Below are 25353 nucleotides of genomic sequence, written 5' to 3' on the forward strand. Positions count from 1 at the left end.
TCCCTGTTCTCTAGAAGCCCCTGAATAGCATTGCCCTGCTTCATTGTCAAAAAGAAGGAGAGCACTGCTATCACGTTGTCCTTACATGTTTTTGTCTTATTGGACTTTCTATTAAACTGGTTTGGAAACTGGACATTGGAACTTATGTTTTAGGTCTAGACTTGCCTAGAAACTTACAGCAGTAGCTTGTGTTGTAAACTCAAAACATTTTACATTTACTAATTCAAGAGTGGTTTATTTGATTGTAAAATTAGTTTTGCTTACATTACCAATAAAGTGAAAGTTTGTGAGTCTAGATAAAATGGTTTCTTTTGCTAGATGTTAGTGAATTGTATTTTGCTGCCTTCTAGTGGCGATTGAATGTCTTGCATGTGAAAGATATTGATGGAAGAAGATAATGCACTGTAGATAGTTGTTTTGATTATTCAGGTCAATGAATAAGGAATTACTCAGTTTACTAGAGACATAACAGAAGAAAAATCCTATACACCTGTACATCAGGCTCCTGCACATTAATATGATAGGATTTGCCTTACAACACTAGAGGGAGCAATTTCTTATGATAATAAATTGGCCATAACACTGTGCAGTCTGATTCAACTAATGAATACAAGTGTGGTTTTTTTTTTTTTTTTTTTTTTTTTAAAACAATAATTTTCAAATCACACATGATCTCAATAACTGTGGTTTTGTGTCAGATGTCCAATAGCACATGCTTGTTTTAGAGTATGTTGGTTTCAAATGCTAAAATCCTTAAGAAGAATTAAGAATTAGAATTAAATTAAGAATTAAACTGGCAAGGTCAGATCATGTCAGGGCAAGTTTTAGTTTATTATGCAAAATAAGCACAAACACACCCCTCCCTTCAATGCTCCGCCCCCAAAATGCACAAACACAAAGCAAGAGCCCTTTATCAAAGCTTAAGCAAAGCAAAATAATGCTTTATGAAAAATAAATTGAAGATGATGAACAAATGACAAGGAAGAACAAAAAACAAACATACAGTGCACAAGAGTATACACTCTAAAAAAAACACTGGGTTAAAAACAACCCAAGGCCTGGGTAAATATAGGACAGAACACATGTTGGGGTTTTTTACCCAGCAAATTGGGTTGTTGATTTAACCCAGCATAATGGGTTGATTCATTTTTACTATAATAGTAGCTTATCTTTTAGTTCATACATGAATTAATGTTTACAGATTAAATTAAATCCTTTAAACGTTTTAAATACTCCACGCAACCACTGGTTTGCATGATAATTCCTTTATTTTCAATCATATTTTATAGTATAGCATTGTTTTTAATACATATTGCCTACATTTAAGCTTGATTAATAAATATTAGAAGTAAAAATTAAACATTTAGAAGTAATTCAAGTGTACTGTAATTGACCAGTCTCTGTTGTCCTTTTTCCATGCCGGATCTCGTGCCGGAGATGACTTGCGTTCGGCGGGGAACTGATAACTTCAGACCGCTGCCTGCGTTTCACTCGTAGCCGAAAAATGATGTGACTGACTCCATAACCTGTCCATAAATAATCATTGTACAATTCTGAGAACATATTTTTTAAATCCTATGGCCCGGTTTCACAGACAGGACTTAGACTAAGCCAGGATTAGGTCTTAGTTCAATTAGGGTATTTAAGTAGCTTTTATAAATGTACCCTAGAAAAAAACATTACTGGTGTGCATCTTGAGACAAAACAATGGCTCTAACATATTTTAAGATATGTCAGTGCAAGTTCCTTTCGGTTAAAGCAGCTCAAACATGTATTTTAGTCTAGGACTAGCTTAAGCCTTGTTTGTGAAACCGGGGGTATGTGTTTATATTCTGTATCTTTTTTTAATAAAATTCAGGCATTTCCATCATGTGAAAAGACTGATGCGACACTCGTTTAAGACTCACATCGCGGCCCTATATGTTGCTTTGCATAAAATTAAACAATATACAGAACAATAATGAATTTTTAGATAAAATGAAATCTCCACAAACCTGTATTTTACCAAAGACATGCACTAATTTGACGGAGCTGCACTGCTTTCTCCTGAAGAGGGCGCTAAAAGCTTGCGCTAAATAACTCAACCCCTGGGTTAAGCCTCTCGCTCACTCTCTCTCCTCCCCCATAATGGGTGGACACGCCCCCTAGTGCTGATTGGTTCACTCTCTCCTCCCCCATAATGGGTGGACACGCCCCCTAGTGCTGACTGGTTCACTCCTCCCCATCATGAGTGGACACGCCCCCTACTGCTGATTGGCTACAAATGTGTTGTGGTGTTCAGTCCGATCCACTTTCAACAGCATTTCTCAGAAATCGCTTAATGCACCTTTAATTAAAGTATGTGTTGATCAAAACAAGGAACTGACATTATGTATGATTTATAATTATACTCTTTAAATTCACAGTAGCTGAAAAGGCATTTAGTGCTGTGTAATGACAGGTTCCACTGTGACAATTTACTCCATCTACCCCATATTTTCACAAAAGGTCAACATGTGTTCTGCCTTCAAAATGTAACTGGCACTTTTGATTGACTGTTGTTTTTGCCATTCTAGATTCCCATGATGCTGTGCTGCGTTTCAATGCTGCACCCTCCAAGGGCTATAAAAGAGACGTGGGCAGCAAGACAACCATTCGAATCATGAACTCTCAGGTCATCGCAGACACAAACCTTCACCCTCTGACTCATTCCCTGTCTCGCTGTGTGCACGGACTAAATAGAGATGTCTGTTTTGTTTTTTATCAGATTCTAGCAAACCCCAAACACAGATTCAGCAGCAGTTTGCTCTATAAGAACATTACCTTGGTAGCCTGGGATCCTGCTCCTTATAACATTGACCTGAAAAAGGTATGAAAATCATATCATAGAGCAGTGTTTCCCAACCCTGTTCCTGGAGGCACACCAACAGTGCACATTTTGGATGTCTCCCTTATCTGGCCCATATATTTCAGGTCTTGGAGTCTCTACTAATGAGCTGATGAGTTGAATCAGGTGTGTTTGATTAGGAAGAGTTGGAAAATGTGTAGTGTTGGTGTGCCTCCAGGAACAGGGTTGGGAAACACTGTCATAGAGAATCTGTCAGAAACGCTATGCTATTCAGCCCTGATTTTTGTGTAGTTTTCTTACTAGTTTTCTTTCTTGAAATACATATTTGGTAAGGCAGGAGCAGGGTGACTTTGAAGGTATAGAGTTGACATTATCAGCCTAATGGCCAGCAGAGGAATCATTTATAATGATTAGATCTATGGTTGTGCTTCACTGACTGAGAATGAAATCAAAAAGTGGTGGACGTAAGAAGAATGCCTGATATTTTCGCTAGAGTAGCAAATTTGAGAGGCATACAAACATGACGACCAAACAGAGTAGGAAGAAAAAGGTCCTTTGACTTGGGACTATATGATAGTAAAATCTTTTGCAGACGTGTAATTAATATTTTACACATTTAGTTTCATTGTTTGTTCCTGTGTTTCCTTCAGTTTAGTTCCTTACACTGCAAAAAATGCTGTTCTTACTTAGAATTTTTGTCTTGTTTCCAGTCCAAATATATAAAAGTTCTTAAATCAAGAAGCATTTTCTTGACAAGTAAAAATTATTTTCTTGTTTTTAGGAAAAATAAGTCAAAATTAAGTGAGTTTTTCCTTAAAACAAGCTAAATAATCTGCCAGTGGGGTAAGTAAAATAATCTTAGTCCAAACTGAAAACAAGATTATATAGCTTATTTTTGGTTTGATATAAGATTATTTTGCTTGTTTTAAGGAAAAAACTCACTTAATTTTGACTTATTTTTCCTGAAAACAAGAAAATAATTTTTACTTGTCAAGAAAATGCTTCTTGATTTAAGAACTTTAAGATATTTTGACTAGAAACAAGACAAAAACTCTAAAGTAAGAACAGCATTTTTTACACAACACAATTTTCAACTAAAAATAAACACTTTTTAGGTGTTTTGGCTGTTCATTTACACGACAACAACCGAGTTTCAAAGTGCAAGTTTTTGAAAACAGTACTGTTATTATCTCCGTGCAAACTACAAAAACTTTGTGAAAACAGAGACGTAATGCATATGCATATTACACGTTCAGTCTATAGGTGCATAGTTTTTCTTTACTTTTCTTCATATCAAAGTGTCATGGCCAACTACTGGCCTGGCAGCTTAATACAGCGTTTTTAGTCGTCATCACAGATCCGTGTGAATGGGGATCGTTTTGACAGATGAAGTGAATAACACTGATCATCTCTTCATCACGGCACCTGTTAGTGGGTGGATATATTAGGCAGCAAGTTAACATTTTGTAGAAGCAGGAAAAATGGGCAAGCGGATTTGAGCGAGTTTGACAAGGGCCAAATTGATGGCTAGACGACTGGGTCAGAGCATCTCCAAAACTGCAGCTCTTGTGGGGTGTTCCTGGTCTGCAGTGGTCAGTGTCTATCAAAAATGCTCCAAGGAAGGAACAGTGGTGAACCGGCGACAGGGTCATGGGCGGCCGAGGCTCATCGATGGCTGGCCCGTGTGGTCCGATCCAACAGACAAGCTACCGTAGCTCAAATTGCTCAAGAAGGTAATGCTGGTTCTGATAGACAGGTGTCAGAATACACAGTGCATCGCAGTTTGTTGCGTATGGAGCTGCATATGAGCATCATGTCATTGACCTTTTATCAAACCATGCAACTAAGTGTTAGGACTTTATTTCTAACACAATGTTTTCCTGTTTTCCCAATGTTCACAGTGGTACCTGCGTCCCGATTATGACCTTTTTACTCCATACATAAATCACAGGAAGAAATTCCCTGAGCAGCCCTTTTATATCCTGCATCCTTCTTTTATCTGGAAACTTTGGGATATTGTGCAAAGCAACACACGGGAGAACATTCAACCGAACCCTCCTTCCTCAGGATTTATAGGTGAGTCTTTTCATCATTTACATATTCATACATAGACACACAATCTATCCTCTTTTTGATCCTTGCACTCAAGAAAATTGTTATGCCACATGTTGTGACAGTAATTTTTGAGAGATTTGCCATGCTGTGCAGTTGACGCACACATCCGACCCTAATTTAAGCAAGATCAAATATTTCTCTGCCTACTTCTCCAGAGTATCTGCTGACTTACAAATGATAATTATGTCTGTTTGTATTCACTGTTCCTCTTGAATTCATTTATGACTGAAGAGTGCAGTATGTGTGAATGTGTGTGTGTGTGTGCAAATACTGAAATGTGTTACTCAGTTAAATCACTTTGATAGATGCCAGTTCGGGTGCATGAAGGGATTATTTCAATCAGAGTGGAAAAAGTAAACTCTCCATAACATTTCTAGAGGATACTTACCTTGCCGCAGGCTGTACTGGCAGAAACAGTGCCCGTGGCAGCAGAAAACACACACATACACACACTTTGTTGTTGTCTCCTTTGCTTTGCAAGTGCACTGCTGAATCTTAATGAATGAATGGAGGTTTGGCTTAAAACTAAACATCTAAGAGAGGCACACAAGCAAATGAACAAATGTGACAGTGAGTATAATTGTGGGTAGTTGGTTTATTTTCTCGTATGATTGACATATAATCAAGATCTGTGTAAATCGGTGCTGTTAATACAAGTTGATGGCTTTCAAACAGACGATCACCATTCCTACACCCATCAAACGTCATTATCTATCAAAGGCACAATCCAATATTTGCTGGTCCTAATGTTGAAAAATGTTTATCTTTTTTTGTCCTCTTTCATTGTTTTGAGTGTGCAATATTGGATCGTACCTTTACGTTTACGATTACAGCTTTGACGTAAAGGAATATTGTCATCATTAACTCCAAAACCACGTTCCAGAATTTCTTTATTCATCTGGGAACAAAATGTAGCATTATGTGATTAATTTACAACAAAACAAAACAAAAAAACAATGCTTTTATCTCCAAAATCTTTCTTACATTAGACAAGCTCAGTGACAACTCCTTTTTGTGTAAAGGATTATGGGTGATATGCAGGATATACTTGAAAACATCCTTTAAAACAAGCTGAATGAAGGACACAAAATGAAAGCGGCCTTCCAAAAGGTCCTTAAAATTTAGAAGTCCTTTGATGCCACTTAAAGCTGCTTTAATATTGGGGAGTTTTTCACCAAAAATGGTCGGAAATGTTCAGTGAGCCGCATGGTTGCCATTGTACTGAATTCACCCAACCTGATATTCATTAAATTATCTGTGCTCAGCAGAAGAAAAAAGAATCGTCAAGTTTGGAAAGAAGGATTTTCCTTCTATTAAACTATTCCTTCAACATCACCACTAGTGACCAAGTTTGGAGATACTGTTTTGGATCACTGGACTACTCTCAAGCAATGATGTGACTAATGATCCACATGTCATGATCCTTGATCTCCAGCAGCTAACAGTGAGATTAGGGTAAAAACAGAATACAAAGAAGTCATGGGTGGAGGATTTTACCAGTTTTGAGGGGTTTTTCCTTTACATTCACAGCTTTATTCAACATCTAATTCAGACCTGGCCTTAAATGGGTTGGGATGGGAACATACAGACAAAATAGAGGCAAGCACATTTAGAAGTAATGCAGCATCTAAACATCCAATTTAACAAGTCACCAGTAGCTGGTTGCACTTTTCTCGCTCTTTGTAACATTTATATTGACAAGTCACATACAAATACCAATTGAAAATGGTGTGTTAGGTCATCACAAAGACGACGATAGAGATCACTTTGCTACAGTTCTGATTTTCAGCGTTTGATTGGTAGGCACTCAACAACACTACACAGACGATTTTGTCATCATTTGGGACACTATGTATGCCAGGCTTAGACTGGGGTAGTGTGGAGCTGGAACGTAGAGATGTGTGATTTTTTTTTTTTTTTTTTTTTTTTGTGTGTGTATTGGTTCAGCCCGAGACAGGGGTGCTGCACTCATTGCACTGGAGACCAATGGAAGTAGGTTCGTTGCCAGCGACTGTGTTGCTGTAAGCCCTTCGGTTGAGCTGGATGCCAGTAGTTCTTGAAGGCATAGAGGACTGTCCATTCTCTAGAGAGCTGTGTTTGCAATGAAACAGGATGAGGAAACACCTGTAAAACTGCACAAAACACAGTACATTACCACTTATATTTTCTGAGACACAAAAGATGTTAATAATTTTGTACATTTGTGTGAAAGTTTGCCCAGCTTTCTTTGAATTGTAGCATCTCAGCATCTTGCATTTGTTTTATGGCCAAAGAAAACTAGCATATGCTCGTTAGGTATGTTTTGAAGCATGGCAGCTGGTTTGAGCTGGTTCATGCTGGTCCTTAGTTGGTCATGAGTTGGTTTAAACTGGTCCTGAGCTGCCAGCGCAAACCAGCTGCCATGCTTTAAAGGCGCAATGTATCAATTTTAGAGGTGAAGCTCGCACCCCTCTCTTTCAGAGAAGCTACGGTGGCCGTCTGGCCAACAGAAGGCAAAGATGTCATCATCTGAGACACCAGAGAGTAGCCTGTGTGAAGCAATGAGGTTTCTTCTTACTTAAAAAAAAAAAAAAGAGAATGGTCTCTGCTTCTAATGAACCAGACGATTACTACTACTAATACTACTACTGCTTTATGCGTATTCAACATAGTGGCGACGCAAGCTCCCTCTAAAAACACAAACGATTTAGAACAGTGGTTCCCAAACTGGGGTATGTGTACCCCTGGGGGTACGTGAGGTGACAAAAGGGGGTACGCGAACAAATGCTGAGTAGTACATTTAATTCTAACTTAAAATAATATTAAAATCGAGCATGTATTTCTAACTGCCAAATACATGTTCAGTTATTTCTAACTGTTGTAAATCCAGTACATTTAAATCAACTTACTTCATCATTTGCAGTCAAAAATGAATGAACATAGATTGCGTGCAGAATCTGCTGCCTTAAATCGCGCTAAATTACTGTCGTTCTCGACAATGCACCTTTGTAAAAGTGGGGATTTCACACTTACTCGCATGAAGAACAAATAGACACAGATAATGGATTAATTTCGATTTAAGACTCAAACTTTCTCCGATACAAAAACATACCTTGTGTGAGTTCATGTATTTAATGACGATAGAATGCAATTGTTCCCAAATATCCTCGACTGACATTATTAAACAGGTCAAAAAATAAAATTTACATTTTAAACACAGTACTGTCAGATTAATCTTTTTTGCAATTAAATAATAGTTCTGATCAAAACCACAGCAGAACTACATTCAATGATTCATTCACAGCCACTTGCTTCGTTACTTAAAGGTGCCCTAGATTGTTTTTTTACAAGATGTAATATAAGTCCTAGATGTCCCCTGAATGTGTCTGTGAAGTTTCAGCTCAAAATACCCCATAGATTTTTTTTAATTAATTTTTTTAACTGCCTATTTTGGGGCATCATTAACTATGCACTGATTTTTTTCAGCACGGCCCCTTTAAGAGATGCGCTTCCTCTGCCCCACGAGCTCTCGACTATAATACAGTGCATTTACAAAGTTCACACAGCTAATATAACCCTCAAATGGATCTTTACAAGATGTTCGTCAATGCATGCTGTATGCATGCTTCGAATTATGTGAGTAAAGTATTTATTTAGATGGTTACGTTTGATTCTGTGTGAGTTTGAGGCTATGCTCTGTGGCTAAAGCTAACATTACACACTGTTGGAGAGATTTATAAAGAATGAAGTTGTGTTTATGAATTATACAGACTGCAAGTGTTTAAAAATGAAAATAGCAACGACTCTTGTCTCCGTGAATACAGTAAGAAACGATGGTAACTTTAACCACATTTAACAGTATATTAGCAACATGCTAATGAAACATTTAGAAAGACAATTTACAAATATCACTAAAAATATCATGATATCATGGATCATGTCAGTTATTATTGCTCCATCTGCCATTTTTCGCTGTTGTTCTTGCTTGCTTACCTTGTCTGTGCACAGATCCAGCCATTAATACTGCCTTTCCTTGTCTAATGCGTCGAATGGGCTGGCATTATGCAAATATTGGGGTCATACATATTAATGGCCCCGACTGTTACGTAACAGTCGGTGTTATGTTGAGATCCGAGTGTTTTCCGGAAGTCTTTTAAACAAATGAGATTTACATAAGGAGGAGGAAACAATGGGGTTTGAAACTCAATGTATGTCTTTTCCATGTACTGAACTCTTGTTATTCAACTATGCCGAGATAAATTCAAATTCTGATTCTAGGGCACCTTTAATGAATGACTCGATGACTCACTCATAAAAACAGTGACCTGCAGCCACCTACTGGCGGTTGTAGATTAATATTTAAAAGTTTACCTAGTTTTACTTAGTTTTACCATCATTGCATATTTCTCTATTGAACATTTTGTATTTAAAACATTATTTATTTTATCAAGTTATTCATAAAGGTAAAAAAATGCACTGGAAAGTCAATTTAGGGGGCAAATATTTCCCTTAAAGGTGCTAAAGAGGATCTTTTCGTCGACTGAAAAACCAAAGACTGTTACTGAGTTTTTGAAATGAGCGCATGCAGAAGAATTTCGAGGGAACGCCTCCCAAAACTCGTGCACGAGTATTGGAACACTAGTGTTTACCACCGGCATTCGCTGTGTCGTGTTAGTGGATTCATTATGTCGGACTCACCGCAGGTAACTCATAATCTGCAGTTGTTACTCCTGTCTCCTGACAAAAACATTGCATGCGGCGCCTGTGGAGTGTGGAAAGTTACTGGAGCGCGCAGCCACGCTCGTCTCTCACAAGGAACGTCAGGGCAGTGATTGACAAGCCAGAGGGCCAATCGTTTACGCGATGATCGTGTAAACGATTGGCTGATGTTTTTAAGGCCCTACCTCGTGCACAGATGATGTATATTAATATTATTCCTTTCAGTGCACCTAATAAATAGTCTTTTATCAGTTAGTAAAGACCGTTTCAAGTAATATTGCAAAAATGTATAAAGCAAAACATCCTCTTTAGCACCTTTAATGGTAAAGGTTTGACTGCAGTCGAAGTGGAAGAGAGGGGGTACGCAGAAGGATGGTAATCCCTTCAGGGGGTACTCCAAGCTAAAAAGTTTGGGAACCACTGATTTAGAAGAACAACAACATAGTGACTAAACGCATTCTGTAGAGTGTATGTGCGTTTAGGGCTGCTGTTGAAACATGCCGGCGCATAATGACGACTTGACATGGAGGGGGGACCTGCAGTATGAGATAGAAATGGCTCATTCTAAGGTAATAAACACATAATGGTTCATTATGTAAGGTCTTTATGCATCACTGATAACATAGTTATGTATATTATATTGCATTTTTGTCAGTAGATCCTTCCAAATTTTACACATTGCACCTTTAAAACATAACTAACCAGCATATTTGTTTTTTTCAACAGGGTAGTGGGAGTATCTAAACATTAAGTGTTCACAATAAAGGACAAATAATTTAAAAATCTAGTTTAAGATGCATGCCATGTTTGACATTTTACATTACATTTTTCAACCTGAACTAAACTCTCATCATAAAAAGGTCAAAATTATTTGATATTTTAAGAGGCTTATTGACCTTGACACAGAGGGTCTGCAGGGGGTCTTCTCTGTGATTCTCTGGCTTCTCTTTTGATCCCCCCCCCATATTGGTTGCAGGACTTTTGTTATATGCCATAGAGAAAATTAATTGCTGTATAAAACAACTACTGTTTTAGGTCCGATCTTCTGTCATAGAATGGCTGTATATAGTAAGCGCACGAAGATGCGTAGTTCAAGAGAACAGTCTTTAATTCGATAATCCACAGAATACAGAGTAGAGTCATGGGGGAAACACATCCACTTTCACAAAGACGAGACTGGACAAAGAGTTAATGAGTTAATTAATTGAACGACAGGTGAACAGAATCATTAATCAAGGGAACAAGCTGACACACACTAGAAAACTAGGTCACTCAGGCAAACAGGAACTAGAACACAATGAATCTAAACCACAACAGAACATAACAGATTAAAGCTGCAAGCAGCGATGAAAGGGCCCTCACACCAATGTCACCACCAATATGTATTTAAGTACATAAATATAGGAGGACTACGTCAGTCATTTGTATTTGCCACACTTCCTGCTACCAGCTTGTGGCGCTATGACTGTAACTGAATATTGCCATGTAGATGTCTTCAGGCCAGGACTCTTATCAAACTTGTGAAGTTTGGAGCAGATCGGACATTGTATGCCTGAGTTACAACAATTGCGAAACATAAAATTTTGTCCAGGCTGCCTCTGACACGACCTTCAACGAAAACTCTAGATCTTCGCAATTTAACATTGCAAAGGCCTTTAGATTAGACTGACCAAATATGACGTTGATCTGATTAAAGCTCTAGGAGGAGTTTGTTAAAATACGTCTGAAAATGGCAAAAATTCCAACAATTTTGCATAGAAAATTCAAGAATATCTCCTGTTGGGTTTTCAGATTTTGCGCCCAGGGACATTTTTGTAGGTATTGGGCTATTAGATATGTCTACCAAATTTCATACTTGTACGTGAAACGTAGCGTGAAGGGCGCTTAATTGAAATTTTGTAGGTGCTGCTATCAAGCCATTTTGCCACATTTAATTCTGAAACCCATATCAGATGTAAATTTTCACCACTTCTGACGTGTGTGCAAAGCTTTCGTGAGTTTTCAAGCATGTTTAGGCCCTCAAAAATGCGATTCATTTCAGAGAAGAAGAAGAATTGACTGAGCAATTACACCATCGGTGCTCTGGCCCTAAATATAACCGTTACTATGATATGCATGAATTACATTTTTTATGTATTTTTGAATTATTGATATATAGGACAAAAATGAGTCACTGACCCAATATTATTGACTGACTTGTTTCTTCATTCTGAAGTGAAGTGACGTGTGTGTAGCCAAGTATGGTGTCCCATACTTGGAATTTGTGCTCTGTATTTCATTAATTCAAGTGCAGACACACAGCAGTGTGTATTGAACACACACACCCGGAGCAGTGGGCAGCTGTTTTTGCCGCGGCACCCGGGGAGTGATTGCCCTTGCTCAAGGGCACCTCAGCTGTGGGTAATGAGAGTGAAAGAGAACACTGTTCATTCAACTCTCTAACCATTAGGCCACAACTGCCCACTTCTGATAAGATGTTAAACTGGGCACACATTTAACCATTGTAAGGCCGATTATGAATGTAAATTGATACTTATGACTGATTGCGCTCAAATGCGTCCAGTCAGAGTCAGTTGCGTTCAGTCTGCGATTACAGTCAGTGTTTAAATTCCATGTGTAAGTATTTAAATCTGCTTCAGTCGCAGGAAACAATCGCTATATGTGTTCAGTTCAGTCTTAGAATGTTTCAGCTAATCGTTAGGTGTGTCCCCGGCTTTAGGTAACTTCTCAAGAACAGAGATGTAGAAATAGCTGTTTACATTCAAACATAAGTGTGTGTCATGTGATCATCCCTTTACAGTTTCTGTAGTATGCCTAGGGATGCCAATTAAATTCAATCCAGTCCATACAAAAATCCCTGTGGCATGAACTACAGTGAAGTGAGTTGCACACCCTGCTGGTTCTCAAATGATAGCTGCGGGGTTGATGTTAGTCAAATCACCTGGATCACTTTGTTGCCTCGACAACCTGTAGAAGTGTACACAGAACAAACAAACTGTCTAATAATTGGATATTCCAAGAGGTGGATGTCCTGCTGTTCATCTCATGAGACCAGATGTCTGATTGGCTGGCTGAGTGGTCTCGGCCCCTCCAGGCCCCTGATTGGCCTTCATATTGCCTGTGGCTACACTGCCAAGAATTTGATGTGTGTCCCCTGCATGTGTGCATGTACACATTGAGACAACTCTCTGTCTGATCTTGGCAGGGTACTGCCAGGCTGTGTATGTTGACGTCCTGCAGGCAGACGATAGAGTCTTGAAAAATTCAATATAGTTGGCCAACATTAGACCACAGTACACACAGCTGACAGAATGTGTACTGTGTGCTAACACAGATTTAACCACAAGATCATTGAGGAGATTCATTAATTTACTCACCATAATTTGTTCCAAGTATGTATAACTGGTTCTATACTGGTTCTTTTTTTTCTTCCTTTTTTCCACACACCTACAATGACTCGGGTATGAAGCTTTCAAGATTCAAACTTCTTATGAAGTCTTATGAATTCATATATGATGTACGTTTACAGTAGAAAAGACTGTGAAGAACAAACTTAAAGGCCCACTGAAGTGTTTTGAAACACACAGCATTATTCAAGGTGTTGACATAATTTTCACTGAAACAAGAAGACGGGGTGGGACATATCAAACAGCTCCTACCCCTTTTTTAAAATAGCCAATAGTGTTTTGTTTTATCACAGCTCGGCCAGAGCTGTTGAGTTTTGTAAAGCCTCATTTTCCTCCTAATCTCTAACCGTTTCTCCTCCTAATCTCCTCCATATCGCTTTAAAGGGTCATGAAACCCCCCGTTTCAGCAGCAGTCAGATCTCAACATAGTTTTGAAAAATGCTACAGAACTGGGCATGGTTAAGCTGCGGAGTGGAGGGGGATGAGGGGAGACTGACAGCACAGCAACGGCGTTGACAGTTTTATTTCGCTCTCAGTAAAAGCATCAAAGCTTTCCACAAAAAACGCTGCAAATTTACCATTACATGCAACACGGTATACACACATGGTATTTGCTATCATTTAATGCACAAATAACGCCTGTTTCACACACAATCCGTCTGCAGCGCGTGTGCGGTCCGTATGCAGTGCGTATGTGTTGCTGAAGCAGGAAGCGGCCATTGTGCTTTCACACAGCACACGTTTGCAGTGCGTAATGTTATATTCATTACGCTTATATATTGATAGTTGCTGGAGTAGTTTAGTACACGTAAACATGACACAAAGATTTGAAAACTTACTGTCAGCCGACGAAACTGCTTCCCATGCCTTTTCCTTTGCACTATTCTGCGGGTCATACAGAATTTTATGTTTTTCCACCTCAACGATGAGACGAGTGTCATCCATGTCACCTTGTTTTTGAATAGGTTGGTTTAGGTCCGCCTGTCACGTCATTGCCTGCTGGGATGCGAGTTTCCCTCCAACGATGGGGAAAAACATATCTGATCGCATTATGCAAGTAAACACTGTTCATTTTTTTAAAATAAAATAATTGTTTTGAAATGATACAACTGAACTGTAAAATTGAAATGTTTCCTTTTGGCATGAATAGCTTGTTGCTGGCATGGCGTTAAATCATTAAAAAAAAAAAAATTCTTTATGTAATTTACTAAATGTACAAAGTAGTTTAAATGTGCATAATTTTTTTTTTTTTTTTTTTTTTTTTTTTTTTTTTTTTTTTACAATGTCAGGTCAATCCATGTTCATTTTGCCCACACACAATCTGCACTTGCAGCACAGCAAAAATAGACTCGGTACGTAAACGATCGCTGCACTGCTGCAGACGCACCGCTCCTGGAACGCAATGACGGACCGCCACCGCGTGCAGTGTGAACGCTCTAATCCGTTAACATGGGTGCGTAAAAAAAATACGCAACGCATACGTACTGCAGACGGATTATGTGTGAAACAGGCGTAAATGTGCAGCCATTCGCATTTTGTTCTCTGCATCGAATACGTTATGCATTTTTGATAATTTTTTAGGCTTATTTTGTGGTGTTTTTATAAGCCGTTTGATTGGTTAAAGAGCTGTAATCACGGTTACGCTCACTGTGGATGAATCGTGTTTGTGTCGGAGACACAGATATTGAAGAGAACTTGTGCGACACAGAAACTCTTACAAAGCAAAAACAAACACTCGTTTTTGATCCATAAATGCATCTCTAGCTTATTGTATGTGAACTCACTGTTTGAAGCGCCTGTAAGAGGATGAATAAGGCTGAAGTCTACCTTTCTCCAGTTCTCGTAGCTCTCTGAAGAAAAAATGCTTGCTGCACACAGACCGTTTCAATGTGTCGGTAGTTGATGGCCAACCAACCGCCTCGCAGCCGGTCTAGCCCTGGCAGCATCGCGGGGAAAGTCATGCAACACCATGAAAACAAACATTTGCGACCCATGAACGCTTCTCTCATCTACTGCGCAATCTAAAAGTCTGACATGTCTGTCATTTGAAAGAGCAACGTCGTGTCCTGAATAATTAGACGGTGTCTTCACATAGGAGAAGAAAACTCCACCGATGCGTCATCGAAATACTACAGTCCACCGTCACGTCACCGGACACGGTGTAGATTTTAAACCCAGAAGACAAAAATAGCTGAAAAAATCTCAAAATTAACCACTTTCCCCCTACAATTAAATCTATCAGATGCTAACATTGTATTCAATGATGTTCTACACACATATCTCTGTAAAAATCTTGGAAAATTTAGTTTAGGGTTTCATGACCCTTTAAAATATAGCATTTTATGCAGAATTCAAATGAGCCCGATTTTGTGGCATTTTGTGGTCTTTTGGGACATTTTGTAATCTGCACCGACTCGCGAATATGATCCGCTCTGTGCTATCTGGTCTCTGGACCGAAGCAGACTCTGTGTGCACTGCAGCGGTTCGTGTGAGACTAAAATGAAACCATACTTATTTCACCTCAATGGAAAGTATATTTACACTGTCTGAATCATTCCGTATCCCCTATATAGTGCACTATGTGCCATTCACCATGTAGAAAATAATAAATGTGTGAACAAGTGACCGATTTCAGCCACAGCTTCAGTGTCCATTTATAATGTAGGAGGCGGGGTGCATCAGATTCTAGAGAGCTTTTGATTGGACAGAAAATCTGATGAGAAGGTGATGTGCAGCATGATGTCATGAAAATGGAGAGACTATGGGCTCTATCATACACCCGGCGCAATGTGACGCCAGACGCAATGCAAGTGTTTTTTGCTAGTTTCAGCCTGACACAGTTATCATTTTCACATCCAGTGCCACGTTGTTTAAATAAACGCACTCGTGCCCATCTGTTCGCCCATGGGCGTGCTGGTCTGAAAACGATGCGTGTTCAGATGCATTGTTGGCGTGTTGCTATTTTGAGGAACTGAAAACGACTGCGCCAAAAACCAGGTTTTTGTTGATCAATGGCGTTTTTCAGTTCAGCAATATTTTTCACTTTATTAAAATGGTGCGTTAGTAATATATAGGCAGGTGCACAATGCATGTACACTTTGCTTGTTACACATACAGGGATGCACAGCAGCACACACAAATTTTTAAGTATTAGAAATAAAAGGATTTCTCTCTGGAGAAGCATTCAGTTTTTCCACTTGCAAATTCCGCCATGTAAATAGCAAATCTGCCATGGCGGCGAGTGCAACTGGCTTTTAAAGGGAATGAGAGATGAGATTTTGATTGGTTTATTTCACATTACGCCCTAAACACACCCATGAACCACTTATTAAGAGACGAGGTACAACCCATTTGGACCATGCGCCTGGCGTGCCGATCATTTTTTCTGTCGTTAAACTAGCAAAAGTGGATTCGAACACGCCCTTAGTGCACCTGCGCCATGTGCTTTAGACCATGTGCTTAGATCGTTAGGACCCACTAAGTTTTAAAGGCTTATATCTTCTAAATACTAAATTTTGCCATTATTTTGGAGCACACTAACTTATAAATAACAGTACAGCTAACATGTTTCATGCAAAAAGCCACAAAACTTAAATTTTGTTTTCATGGCGACTTTAAATGTAAGTTGTTATTGTACTGACAACCTTCCCCTCTGGTGTGATGCTAAAGGCCCTGATATACTCTTTCGTTCTTCACTAAGCACTCAACAAAAATGACAGCAGAGAAAACAGCAGTTAAGAAAGCATCTGATTATAGTGATGTGGATATGTTTGCATCAGCTGTGCAATTCAGCACTACAATTCAAGTTTTGCCATGTTTATTTAGCATTTTATACAAAAGATTGCTGTAAAGCAAGCAGTTTTACAAAATGAAAGTGTCACTTTTAATTAGAATTATTAATTTTTTTAAAAAAATTTTTTATTAATTTTTTTAAAAAAATTTTTTATTAATTTTTTTAACTGCCTAACATTATAAATGCACCGATTCAGGTTGCGGCCCCTTTAAATCTCGTGCTCCCCGCCCCCGGAGCTCGCGCTTGCCTTAAACAGCATAAACAAAGTTCACACAGCTAATATAACCCTCAAAATGGATCTTTACAAAGTGTTCGTCATGCAGCATGTCTAATCGCGTAAGTATAGTATTTATTTGGATGATTACATTTGATTCTGAATGAGTTTGAGGCTGTGCTCCGTGGCTAAAGCTAACATTACACACTGTTGGAGAGATTTATAAAGAATGAAGTTGTGTTTGTGCATTATACAGACTGCAAGTGTTTAAAAAATGAAAATAACTACAGTCTTGTCTCCGTGAATACAGTAAGAAACGATGGTAACTTTAACCACATTTAACAGTACATTAGCAACATGTTAACGAAACATTTAGAAAGACAATTTACAAATATCACTAAAAATATCATGATATCAATGATCATGTCAGTTATTATTCACTCCATCTGCCATTTTTCGCTATTGTTCTTGCTTGCTTACCTAGTCTGATGATTCAGCTGTGCACAGATCCAGACGTTAATACTGGCTGCCCTTGTGTAATGCATTGAACATGAGCTGGCATATGCAAATATTGGGGGCGTACATATTAATGATCCCGACTGTTACGTAACAGTCAGTGTTATGTTGAGATTCGCCTGTTCCTCGGAGGTCGTTTAAACAAATGAGATTTATATAAGGAGGAGGAAACAATGGAGTTTGAGACTCACTGTATGTCATTTCCATGTACTGAACTCTTGTTATTCAACTATGCTGAGGTAAATTCAATTTTTGAATCTAGGGCACCTTTAATGAATATATCAATTTTGTGTGCATGTCTGTGTGTGTGACAGGTATAGTCCTGATGATGAACCTTTGTGAGGAGGTCCATGTGTACGAGTACATTCCTTCTATCAGACAAACTGATCTGTGCCACTACCATGAGACGTATTACGACGCAGCCTGCACATTTGGGGCATACCACCCTCTGCTTTATGAGAAACTGCTTGTCAAGCGCATGAGCACAGCTTCTGAGGAGGACCTCAAGAAAAAAGGAAAGGTCACACTGCCAGGATTCAGTAAGATCAACTGTCCGCTGTAATTTAAAGACTCTAACATATGAAATTGTACAGGTCTTCAAGACAGTACGACCCCATCTGACTTAAACTGACACAGACTTTTGTCATCTAATAAGGGTTTTACCTATAGTTCTTGTAACAATCTGAGACAAGACATTGTACTGAGGAGAATAATTAACAGCACTTTCACAGAAGTCTTGAAGGGAGGCATCCTCTCATAAAGCCCTTATGCTAAAAGACATTAAATCTAACACTGGCAACAGTCAGAACTGATCTGAACACTGAAATGAACACACATCAGATTGTAAATATGATGATCCACTTACACCATTTCCTGAGTGGAATCAAATTCTAGTTTGCGTTCTAATTATAACAAAGAAAAAAAGTATGAAAAGAGGATTGAGGAAGTTTTAAATTTCCCAAATGTCATTTAAAGCTGCTCGCATTTTGTAAAGAATGATTAACTTTTTTTATTTGACTGTTTAATGTGGTAAGCTACAGTATGAAATGAGTCAAGATGGAAAGAGATTTCTCCTTTTTGTCTATCTGTGCTGTACTCATAATGTTTTAATCGTTTACACTTCTCTTCAGTTAAATGACACTTAAAGCTGTTATTTTACTATTGAGCCACGATAATTCGATTTTAACTGTAGAGAATTGATCAATGTAATTTTTAAATGTGTTTTATAAATTATTCTTTTCATAATCTAAATCTTTTTTGAATGTGCACTACTACTGACAGACCTCTCTGAGAAGTTGAACTGACCTTTGTGCATATCATTTCTATTATCTTTTTAATCTAGTTGTTAGTAAAAAGTGGGTACATGCATTTCAAAAACCTGTAATATATTTTCTCAGAAAGTGTTGTTTTAAGCTGCACCAAAACTTATCTGCTGTTATTGTCTAAAGAACTTCTTTAAGAACGTCTAAAGAACTTTCAGTGGGGTATAGTATTATTTATCATTTCTGACAATCAATTCAGTACAGTTCTATAGGCCGGTAATTTGTTCTTCATTGTGGATGTAGGTTTACACTGAGTAAAGATAATAAAAACAATGTATTTTGTGGAAGAAATGTTAATTGATACACCCATGTGGTTATGCATTTCTCAGTGTATATCATATCCCATTATTCAGTGCTAATTAAAAAGTTGGAAATGTCTAACCTGTTTGTTCATAAGGATGTAAATAAGAGGGTTGATGACTGTGCTGCTTTTGGCAAGGAGGGACGGCACCACGCTCGCAATGGGTGTGATGATCCCGGGACGTCCAAACGTGGCCATCATTGCAACAACCCCATAAGGCATCCAGCACAAAAGGTAGCACACCACTGTAGTGATGACCATAAATAAAATGTGGTACTCTCTCCGCCTTGCTGCTGTCTTCCTGATACGCCCTACCTGAGGAAAAACATGTAAATTAGATTGTATTTTTTGTTTGAATCAGCAGATGATTCGGAATTAGTTTTCAGTATATACAAATCCCTCATGAAAGGATTTCTGATCCACTATAGAATGAACCTACAATCTGGTTTAGAGGAACCGCTGACTCATTAGTTTCAAGAACATCATTTATTGATATTCATAAAGATGTCCTGAAATAACAGCAATTTTACATATTTATGAAGTGTATGTGGAACAGATGCATTCCAAATATAATGAACCCCATTTAACAAATTAGTATAGGTTCTTCTTTATTATGTAAATGCTCAATGTTTCCTCTTCACTTTAAAAGATAGAATCTAGAACAGTACATTCTTAAAAATAAAGGTTCTTTATTGGCATTGATGGTTCCATGAAGAACATTTAAAGGATTAGTTCACTTTTAAATAAAAATGTCATCCAAGATGTTCATGTCTTTCTTTCTTCAGTCGAAAAGAAATGAAGGTTTTTAATGAAAACAATCCAGGATTATTCTCCTTATAGTGGACTTCAATGGCCTCCAAACGGTTGAAGGTCAAAATTACAGTTTCAGTGCAGCTTCAAAGAGCTTTAAACGATACCAGACGAGGAATAAGAGTCTTATCTAGAGAAACGATTGGTCATTTTCGAAAAAAATACAACTATATATGCTTTATAAACACATATTATCGCCTTGTACGTGCTTCCGCTTTCCACATTTTTCAAAAAGCTGACGTCGTTTGTCCTACGCCTTCCCTATTCTACTTGCGGAAAAAATTAAACTGCCGCCGCGTTCGTTCCGTAAGTTGAATTTTTGTATCTTTGACAATTGTATTTTTTTTCAAAAATGACCAATCGTTTCTCTAGATAAGACTCTTATTCCTCGTCTGGTATTGTTAAAGCTCTTTGAAGCTGTTCTGAAACTGTAATTTTGACCTTCAACCGTCTGGAGGCCATTGAAGTCCACTATAAGGAGAATAATCCTGAAATGTTTTCCTCAAAAACCTTAATTTCTTTTCGACTGAAGAAAGAAAGACATGAACATCTTGGATGACATGGGGGTGAGTAAATTATCAGGAAAATTTTATTTAAAAGTGGACTAATCCTTTAACATCCAATGAACCTTTCCATTACACAAAAGATTCTTCGTGATGTAAAAGGTTTCTTTAGATTATTAAGTTCTCCACACTAATAAAAAATGGAACTCCTCAATTAAAGTATGCGCAGGTCACACGTGCATTTATTTATTTATTGCAGTAATTAGTTTATCCACAAGGTGGCAACTGTGCCCTGGGAGGGTGTCGATTCACAAGATAGTCAAAGAAAACCTGCATAAACAGAACTCGATTTCTCATGACACCGGAACGCATGCAAGCTACAGCGACAATGGAGGCCTACATAGACGAGAGATTGTGCAAAGAGGTTAGAAAGTACCCTCATTGTACAACTCTAGCATGAAAGATTCAAATATATGGGTTGTAACTTGTGGCGAGAGATTGTTCAAAACTGCAAATGCGTCAAACGCCTGTGTACGTCAAATGAAGTATACTTTGCAAGGCTGTGCTTCTACTTAGCATAATAGAGACTGTGGATTCCAGATATCACATCCGATATCAGACATCATTTGAGGCGGTTTAAACTATATCTGGAGTCTGAGATACTGACCTAGTTTGAGTCAGAGAGACATTTAATTCCAGAGAGGATTGGAAACTACACTGCAGGCACTAGTTTTGAGTTGTGAAATCGGACTTATTTAAACCCTGTTGTGTAGAAATATTACACACATAATTAAAGTGTACTATTAACTTGAGATGTTGTGATGGAATTTACCTGTTTGACAGCACAGAGGAGCCGGCTGTAACAGTACACCATGACCAGCACGGGGATTCCCAAACAGAAAATGAACAGGCAGATGATATAGGAATGTGACTGAGGAGTGTTGGCGGTCCATGTGACCGAACAGCTGGTTCCTGCCCCTTCCAGTCCATAGCTACTCCAGCCCAGCAGGGGGGGAACCGTCCAGAACAGTGAGTAGAGCCAGGAGCCCCCGACAGCCAACAAGGGTTTGCTGTAGTCTGGGGCTCTCTTGTTGTAAACAGTTAAAGTGCTGTAACGATCATACGAAAGGATTGCCAGAGAGATCAATGATACAATCCCTGTTAAAAAATGAAAAGAGGAATTATTCAGACAAAGTATATCTGTTATTATTAAGCATTGACTTATATCATGTGATATATTATCAAGTGCATGCAATAATAATTATTATAATGACATTTATTGATTTAAGGATTTGCAAACATTTAGATGCCAAAATTCCCAAATATGATGGCTCCCTCGTGAGGGACCCCCTTTCTATGATCAATAAATATTGTTCCAAAACAGTTTTAGAGAAAATTCCTTACAAATTACAGTGACGAGAAGTGTTGGGGAAACTTATTTTTAAAAGCAATGCATTGCAATATTGCCATACTGCCTAAAAAAAAATGTAAATGCGTAATATATTGAATTACTTTTGTGTTACTTTTTCTCACCTGGGCTGGGCTTGTTTTTTATTAACAACAACAACAACAACAACAAAAGTTATATTTTTTTGCAAGTGTAAAGGCCCTTTCAGAGCAAAAGTGAAACGAATAAGCAAATTCACTTCTGTACATTAGAGAGCACAGCTCAAACAAACCTCACAGCTGTGCTGCCATTCTGGATTGCAGAAGAATAGGGCAGGAGAAGAAAGTTCAACACTCTTACTTCAGAAATAAAAAAAGAAGAAACACAAATGTGATGTTTATCTAAAGTCATTTTTGCTTAGTAGTATGGATGAATTGGATCAGCAGTAAAGACATTTGTTAATAAAAAGATATTAACCCTTAAACGCATACATCAGGATTTTAGTGACCCCGGACATTATTTATCATTCATTTTTTAAAGTTAGACATCATCCTTCTTAGTATTCCTCAATCAATTCATCATAAACAATGTAACAAGAAAAAAAAGTATAAAATGATAAAAGAATGCCTGTTTTCCAATTCATTTTTTTTATTGTATAGGGTCACTAACGACCTCAGGGGTGTAACAGTGTAAGTATATTTTTCCTGCACAATAATAATTGAATTTTGGAAGACTGAATAAGTGCAGTTCACAAGGTAGCAATGTTAGATACACATTGATGAAGTGACGTTTCACTCATAGTTACTGCAGGCAGAAAACAAAAGAATAGGAAGGAAGTATATCATCTGCAAAACTTGAAATGGCTCAGAGATTTACTGCAGAGCAAGTACTGATGTTGTATCTGGTGAAGAAGCCGCCAGTGATCAAAATATTGATTTTGAAGATCGTTTTGAGAATGTTTGAGACCATGAATATGCTGAAGATGCTGAATGTACTGGGAAATGAGCTCTGACGAGGACAGTGATGATAGTATAAAACATCTGCTCAAACTGAACCCTTCCAAGCTCCAAAAGGTAACAAAATATGCTTTATTTTATTCTTCTAATTGTTACTCTAATATTAGGAGAGTTTTATATTTTTGCGACAGGTAGAGATCCATCCATGTTAGATATACTGTAGATCCGGGTCGCTAAAGACCCAAATATGTAATAATGATTGGCAAAACATTTATGCATGTAAGGGTTAAACACAAAGTATATCCGTGTAATTTACAATACTTAATTATTGCATGTTTGCGTAATATTTCACTGTTTTTATTTTTTTTTTAGGAATACAAAATCTGCTTTATGCAAGTGAGTAAATGCATGTTCATATTACTACAATAACCATCATGTTTAGACAGCGCAAACAACGCCTCTGCAACTTGCTTCCGATTTCTCTCAAAATGGGAACAGGAAAGCTGTCAGTCAATAGATGGTAAAACAAAGATACTCAGATATTTTATTGTCAATTTAAAAGTAATGTGTTACTCTACTAGTACTTGAAAAGGTAATCTGATTACGTAACTTGCATTGCTTGCAATGTGTTCCCCCTCATGGGGATGAGGAGAAACTTCAAAGAACAAAAGACTATTTTTCAGTGTTTTTACAGATCAAGGAAGGAGAGATGTACAGAAGAGGATTAGGGCCAAGCAATAATAAAAAAATAAAACCATCTTGAGATTGAAGTTGTTAAATTTTGAGAAAAAAGTCGAGATAAAATGTTGAGAATAAACTCGTTAAATTACGAGAAAAAAGTTGTTAAATTACGAGAACAAATTTGTTAAATTATGAGAAAAATGTCGTAAAATTTCGAGAAAAAAGTCAAGATAAAATGTTGAGAATAAAGTCATTAAATTATGAGAATAAAGTCATTAAATTACGAGAAAAAAGTTGTTAAATTATGAGAACAAATTCGTACATTAACAAAATTAACAACTTTTTTCTCAACATTTTATCTCGACTTTTAACGACATTTTTCTCATAATTTAACGAATTTATTCTCGTAATTTAACAACTTTTATCTCTGAATTTAATGACTTTATTCTCAACATTTTATCTTGAATTTTTTCTCGAAATTTAACGAGTTTTTGTCTCGTAATTTAACGAGTTAATTCTCAACATTTTATCTCGACTTTTTTCTTGAAATTTAACGAGTTTTGTCTCCTAATTTAATGAGTTTATTCTCAACATTTTATCTCGACTTTTTTCTCGAAATTTAACAACTTTAATCTCGAGATGGTTTTATTTTTTTATTATTGCTTGGCCCTAATCCTCTTCCGTAGAGATGAATGTTTACAAATGCATAATATTTTTTACAATTTGTTTTTTATTTCTTAATGTTTTCTTTATATTTTAATGTTAAAAACTAGAAAGCAAAATGAAACAATAAAATCAATATAGAACATGTTACTACTTTCCCTTTCTTTCTTTTTTCTTTTTTCTTTTTTTATTTAATATCCCCGAAAACGCCTGAACACCCTAAAGTGAAAACCCTCCTGAACTTTCAAAGGATAATAAAATTAGCACCAGTCTGATAGTACAAGTAATTCATTGCCTGAAAAAAAGAAATTGTCAATTTGAGAGTGATGACATGTTATGACCCAGGAAATAATTACAAGAAATAAACATACAATCTGCCTTTCTATTCATGTTGGATTTCAAGAAAAGCACTTACTGTCAAAGTGATGTTATGATTTAAGAAACAAAAAATTAGAAATGACTTCCAGGTAAATAGCTGTTTCAAAAAACAGAGTGGGCTATTTCAAGAGCATAAAGTGGGAAAAATACCACGGTGCCATTTTGTTGCTGTTACATATTAATGAAAATGCCTTTAAGCAACGCTCATTCACTGATGTTCTTCAAAGGGCAAGTGTGGGATTTTTCAGACAGGGTGATGAGACATCCCTTTCAAATGTCTGTATGTAAATAAGTTTGTTCATATCACACCAAAACAGATTATTTTCCAACATTCAGATATGAAAATTCAGTATGGACATGAATTCACCAGATATTCACCAGAATATGAAGAGCACATTCACTGTTTCTTTGTTTTCTCTCTAAGCCTGTGTTAATAAAGATCTGTGAGTCTGCTGATGGAATCTTAAGCTGCCGTATTTGTCACTGTGTATGCAAGAAACGGCACACAAGAGTATAGAGCTGAACATATTTGCACTCCAGAAACACACAGAAGAGGATTACATGCTAATTTTCATATTCCCAACACTGTTAGACACTGCAGCTTACATTCTGAAGAACGTTAAAGATGACCTATTTTGCTTTTTTACCTAGTGTGTAATGTTGCTGTTTAAGCATGAAAAAGATCTGCAAAGTTGTAAAGCACAAAGTCCACTCCAGCAGGAGTTATTCTCTATATCACTAAGTACATTTCTGAACTCCCCAAATGCATTGAGTTTTCCTCC

General features: G+C 37.5%; 2 protein-coding genes across 3 annotated transcripts in view; one reads left to right on the forward strand and one right to left on the reverse strand.

Annotated features, from left to right (window-relative positions):
- The window catches only part of st6gal2b (ST6 beta-galactosamide alpha-2,6-sialyltranferase 2b), a 37389-nt gene extending 18210 nt beyond the window's left edge, over positions 1–19179 (forward strand). For both annotated transcript variants that reach the window (XM_048200519.1, XM_048200518.1), the window contains 4 exons: positions 2556–2653; positions 2747–2848; positions 4729–4903; positions 17885–19179. In XM_048200519.1, the coding sequence (XP_048056476.1) occupies positions 2556–2653; positions 2747–2848; positions 4729–4903; positions 17885–18132 (623 nt within the window). In that variant the 3' untranslated portion in view covers positions 18133–19179. The remainder of the gene's footprint in view (positions 1–2555; positions 2654–2746; positions 2849–4728; positions 4904–17884) is intronic.
- The window catches only part of tmtops2a (teleost multiple tissue opsin 2a), a 34711-nt gene continuing 14450 nt past the window's right edge, over positions 5093–25353 (reverse strand). Inside the window, exons 2-4 of the mRNA XM_048200521.1 lie at positions 21339–21664; positions 19275–19508; positions 5093–7074 (exon numbers count right to left, since the gene is read on the reverse strand). Coding sequence (XP_048056478.1) covers positions 6886–7074; positions 19275–19508; positions 21339–21664 — 749 coding nt within the window. The 3' untranslated portion in view covers positions 5093–6885. The remainder of the gene's footprint in view (positions 7075–19274; positions 19509–21338; positions 21665–25353) is intronic.

The sequence above is a fragment of the Megalobrama amblycephala genome, linkage group LG8 (assembly GCF_018812025.1).
Source record: "Megalobrama amblycephala isolate DHTTF-2021 linkage group LG8, ASM1881202v1, whole genome shotgun sequence".
In the NCBI taxonomy this organism is placed as follows: Eukaryota; Metazoa; Chordata; class Actinopteri; order Cypriniformes; family Xenocyprididae; genus Megalobrama; species Megalobrama amblycephala.